Below are 5884 nucleotides of genomic sequence, written 5' to 3' on the forward strand. Positions count from 1 at the left end.
AGAACTCATACTTACGAGATTGAGAACCTATAAAAGAACAAGAGCAAGCAGTCCTCATACAGTTAGGGATGGCAATGGGGCGGTGTAAGGCGGGGGCTGGATGTCAGCGAACATCCATAGCCAACTCATTGGCCATTTCCGCACACAGCATAACCGGCTTTTAGTCAGCTATTGAGTAAATCCAAATGCAATAGACGCACAAAGACTTTCCATGTATGAAAACACCATATATTGCATACTCTTCATTTTACTAACCATGTGAACTATATACTGCAGAGCAGCCAGTTCAAAATTATACAAAGCAAAAGAAGAGTAATCCCAAGCTGGTCTCAAGATTAACAACAAAGCTAATAACATTTTTATGACTTGATATTCGACATCCGAGTTCAATGCATGACAGAACAGTGCAACATTACAGATAAAAGCATAACAGATATCTATTAAATTGAATATACACACTAATGAACAAACAACTAGGCAGTGATTTAAAAAATGTTAGAACCTTCTCCGAGATTGAGTATTTTCAATTGTGCCTCTTCAAACGTATCTGCATAGAGTGAAAAATTATATCTATAATTCAAATTCATCTTCAAGCTTGAGAGCCTCAGAAGCAGCTTCTTCCTCCTCGTCATCAATCGCAAAATATGGATTGTGTACCTTAGGCCTGAAGTTATACCCCGTAAAGGCATAGAAGGCAAGTGTTGCAGCTTCAGCAGCCACCACACTAGTCCACTGATACCGATATGAGGTGATGGTCTCCAGAGCATAAACCACAACTCTTGTGAAGTATATGTAACATATCACGATAACGTAGTACTGCCTGAATAATGTCAACTTCATCAAATTCACTGCAGCTTTGCCATCAGTCTTAGCTGCTTCTCGCAAGTTCTTAATCGACCACACAATCGGAAACAATACAGCACAACAACACACAATATCAACAAGCAGGAAAACCTGCTTCCATGTGTATGAATTTTCACCAAAGGGTCCAGTTTCATCAATCACAACCTGTGCTAGATTGGCCACAACTTGCAAAGGAATAACAATAATCAAAACCTTCTTTTCTTTATCTTGCAAGTAAGGCTTCAAAAATGACCAACCGGTTCCAATCAAAACTATCAGAGTGAACAGAGTAATACCCTTCAAGAAGCTAAATATATAGAACAAAACATCCCACCCATGAGCAGTACCAGTTTTCTTAATATACGATTTATCCTCAGCCTCACACAGCAAATTCAATGCTTTCAAGATCACAACAGCAAGCATAAAGAAATGAATTCCATAAACAGATAACCTTTTCTTGTAAAGTGCAAAAACCCAAAAAGCCCCCATCAACACATAGACTACGAAAAACAAATAGTAAATCGCTGGAAGAGCAGTCTTGCCTGCCGACAGAAAATCAAGCTGCCCACCTTTCGGGTTGAAATTGTACATAACCGAGTGAACATTCATTGAGATCACCAAATTAGGCATGCAATTGGCAAAAACAAGAGTGAATTGATTCGCATCAGATACACTAAACGAAGTTGTGAATTGACGAGCAGAGGGTTGCAATTGATCAAAAGTGAAAACCCTTTTGACGAGATCTGAATGGAGAGTACACTGGATATCCCCATCTTGAAGTTGCTCAAGAACATGCTGCCAAGCTTCACGGGTAACGAGGAAGAAACCCAATTCGGATAGAACGGGTTCGGGTCCGGATTTCGGGTTGGAGAAGGAGATGTCGGTGACGGTGAGATTGAGACGGCCGAAATGGGTGTACCCGAATTCGTCAAAAGGGATGGTAGAACGAGAATCGGATCGGATCTGGGTGGATCGGATCTCTGCCACGGCGGTTGCAATTAACAGTAGAAAGACTAAAGAGAAAAGGGAAGAATTGTAGAGAGCAGCCATGTTTTGGAATTGAGTTAAGAGGTTTTGGGTTTAAAGGATTGATGAGAAGAGGAAGGAGAAGAGAAAGATCAACTGGAACTGTAAACTTTTAGTTGACTGAAAATGAGCAGGGACTTTGTGGTATTTGAGGTAGACTACAAGTCTACAACACAATAAATTCAAGATCCATCTTTGGACTTTGTAACGTGTAGCTGGAAATTGACACCATTAAGACTTGGCCAGTAGTTGGAAAATACTATTTACAAGTATTTCCCAAGTGTAATAATCTTCTCATAAAATTTATTTTGTAATTGGTTAGAGATATTAGATAACATATCTTATGAAATAACTTATTCGAAATTTTGGGATTAATATGATGAAATATGTTATAGTAAGATAAATTATGATGAAATTAGTTATGTTAAGATTATTTTTTTTATTGATTGTTTGGTTTCTCAAATATGCATGACATAATTTTTAAGAATAAGTTGTTTGTTTATAAAAGAAGATTTAAGGTACTTTTGTTATTTTACATTTTTATCACATGATGATAAGTTATTTCAAATTAGTTTTCTAACCCACAAGTAGGAATAACTTATCCCAATCATAATTATTTATCGTGGAATACGTTATCCCACACTTTGTAACCAAACAAAAAATTGAGGGGTATTACAAATTTATTCAAAGATATTTTTCTTTATCTGTCACACCAAACAACCCATTAGAGTTTAGTCGGAACTAAAGTGGTAGAGAGTAGTATTTAAAATGTTTATTTTACCCTTAATGAAATAATTTAAACCAAATAAATATTTATCATTTAGACCACAAATTTTAAAACTCTTCATTTCTTTCTTAAATTCTATGTCGAGTCAGACCACCTCATATAATATGACACAGAGGGAAGTACACAATTGCCTTAATCTTATTGACAATGGTAAATTATTAATTACTCTATTTTTTTTCATTTCATGTAATTATATCATAATTACATCTTATTGTACAAAAACGTAATTTCTTGGTGAAAAAACTTCCTACATAGTGATTGCACAAAATTTAAACTCAAGAACTCTTCGTATGAATGATTTTTTTTAATTTGGTAGTATACTATCCCTGAGCTTTTTCACATAACGTAATACTTATATAGTGAGTACTCCGTGATTAGGGGTGTATATGGCCGGATTGGTTTGGATTTTTTAAATATCAAATCAAACTATTTGTGTCAGATTTTTAAATCTATAAACCAAACCAAACCAATACAACTCGGGTTTTTCAACCTCGGGTTTTTTTGGATTTTTTCTGGTTTTTCGAATTTTTGGGGTTTTTCGGGTTTTTTTCGGTAAAGTATTCATACAAACATATAATTTACTTGTACTTCAAATATTTCTTTAGTCCTACCAAAATACAACTATCTAAGGTGTTTCTTAAGAAAATAACACAAAATATGATATGGGTAATGACACTAAAATATCCAACAAAAAAACAATAATAATGAAATCACGTAAAACAAATATTGCAAATTAACAAGTCATAACGAAAATGATCATAATTTAAAAGTACTAAATCATGCTAAAATAAGTTTAATAAGCATTAGTTAAATGACTAAATATTAAAGGAAATTAAAATTAGATTATGTGTTTGAATTATCTAAACCAATGTAAAACCAAAGAACAAATATTCAATATTATTGTCATTCTTAGTGTTAAATTGATTTTCTTTTTGCATTAGTATTAATTTGATTTTGATTTAAATTTTATTATAATTATCAACATCTGTGGACTATAATCTTAGACAAATTTGACATTTCATTATTAAGTTTCAAACTTGAAATAATATATTAAAAGATAAAAACTATGAAAAAGTATAAGAAATATTTAAAAATTATATCAAAGTATATATTTTTATGTATAAAATAAAATTTTAAAATTATATATATAATGTCTAGTTGGTTTGGTCTCGGGTTGGACTTTTTTAGTTAAAACCAAACCAACCCAAATATAGTTGGGTTTTTTTTTTTCATTATCAAACCAAGTCAAACCAACCACTTGTCGGGTTTTTTCCTCGATTTGACTCGATTTGTGATTTGATTCGATTTTCGCTTCGATTTTGTACACCCCTATCCGTGATACTTGTCCTGGTCTTAAATGGCTCAAAATGAACACGGCCGACAAACATATTATAAAACCAATTGTGGCATGAATCTAAAACACGTGATGTATTATTTTTACTAAGATATTAAAAATAATAATTGAATAGTCAGTAAAAAATTATGATTAAGAAAAACTATCTTATTTATTAAATTTAAATTAAAAGAAAACATATATTTATTTATTTATTGTAAATGTTCTTTTCTTTTGAAGAAATTGAAAACGTAATTTAGCCTAAAACGTGACTCTATCTTTTGTAGTTTTCGTACATTTTAAAATAAGATAAAATTAAGAATATCTAATTTAGATATAAAATGAATATTTAAATAGTAAGAAAAACCTCGTCAAAAATTACGGGTCTACAATAAAAATGATTCTAATTGGCGTATTCAATGAAGTGAAGTCTTAATTTTTTTTAAAAACAATTTAGAATAATTTTGATAATTTAGGTAACAATTGATAATATTGAAAAAGTTTACAAAAATATAATCAATAAGAGAGATTTAAACATTTGTTTTGTTATGTAGCATACAATAGTTTATAGTATATGTTTATTCTTGTCTTACAAAATATTACAATCAATTGAAAAAGAAAAATAAACTATTAAATTATAATCAGTCACAATATTTTTTTGAATTTATGAAAACAAAATATATATAAAAAAGATTCATAGTAAACGTAACTTTCTCTTCTAAATTTTGGCTTTACCCCTAGCGTATGGATTATGTTGAGATCTAAATCAATTTTTCTACATAGGTTTTGTCTACATCGGCCTTATGGCCAATATAGGCTTGACCGATTAATGTGTATAGTGATACCCAACTCCCCCATTCATCTCCCACCATCCTCCCCTCTCATCCAGAACAAAACTCCCTTCCACCATCCTCTACTCTCATCCAGAACAGAACTCCCCCTTCTATCCCTTCTCTTAAGCAAACAACAATCAAAATCGAGCCTTCCCTTTCAAGACCCACCAACCAAAATCCCCTCCATCCCCCACTACCCTGAACCCCTCTAGCCCCTCCAACCAGAATCCTTTCCTAGCCCCGTCCAACATTTACTTACCATCCAGCCACCCTGTGCTTAAGCTAACAATCTTGGTTATTCATATGAATTTGAGGGCATAATACATAAATATGACATTTAACTTGACTTCAAATTATAACTTTGACATTTAACTTTGATAGTGCACAAAGAAACACTTTAACTATCCAAAATTTAAACAAAAAAAAGTCAAATATTTCAGATAAAACACGTGATATAGAAATGCTTCTGACGTGGATAAGTGAACCACTCAGTTGCTGCCAATTAACTAAAATAAATACACCTAGATTTTAAAAATATTAAAAATAAATTATAATATAGAATAAGGTTAAAGTGAAAACAAATTCATTTTTGGGAATTTTTTTTACTACCTTCTCCTCTTTCTTCTAAAAAAATAATCTTAATCTAAATTTCTAAAAGTCATGCCCCTTGTATTCAAATCCAAGAAAAAATTGTTAAAGATATGTGCAGAAATTTCCTATACTTGAACGATTACCTATTCTTCTTCCTTAATTTAGTCAAGGTATCAAGGTTCAACACTTTACAAATAATAATTGCATACTGTTGGTCAGATGTTCAAGCCAATATGGGAATCACTAGAGGAAACTAACGTTTTTATTGCAAAATTATTTCAGTGCAGCCCATAGATATATACATGACAATCAATGAACTTTTTCTTCTTTGCTTTAGTTTGAAGTGTCTTTGTGCTTTTAAGTTGTCAAATACTTAGTGAGAAAAAAGGATACTTTGTGTATTATGATTGTCATTACGAATTTTCGGAGGCTAATAGATAAACATAGAGTGCTAAATATTGTTAAGTAAAA

General features: G+C 31.9%; 1 protein-coding gene across 1 annotated transcript; it reads right to left on the minus strand.

Moving 5' to 3' along the window:
• Positions 1-418: 418 nt before the first annotated feature.
• On the minus strand, positions 419-2097 carry LOC125858282 (protein CANDIDATE G-PROTEIN COUPLED RECEPTOR 7-like). The gene has a single exon (XM_049538006.1). It carries the CDS (start codon positions 1891-1893, stop codon positions 571-573), a length of 1323 nt encoding a protein of 440 aa, XP_049393963.1. The 5' UTR covers positions 1894-2097; the 3' UTR covers positions 419-570.
• Between the last annotated feature and the right edge of the window lie 3787 nt (positions 2098-5884).

Source organism: Solanum stenotomum, chromosome 3, assembly GCF_019186545.1.
Source record: "Solanum stenotomum isolate F172 chromosome 3, ASM1918654v1, whole genome shotgun sequence".
In the NCBI taxonomy this organism is placed as follows: domain Eukaryota; kingdom Viridiplantae; phylum Streptophyta; class Magnoliopsida; order Solanales; family Solanaceae; genus Solanum; species Solanum stenotomum.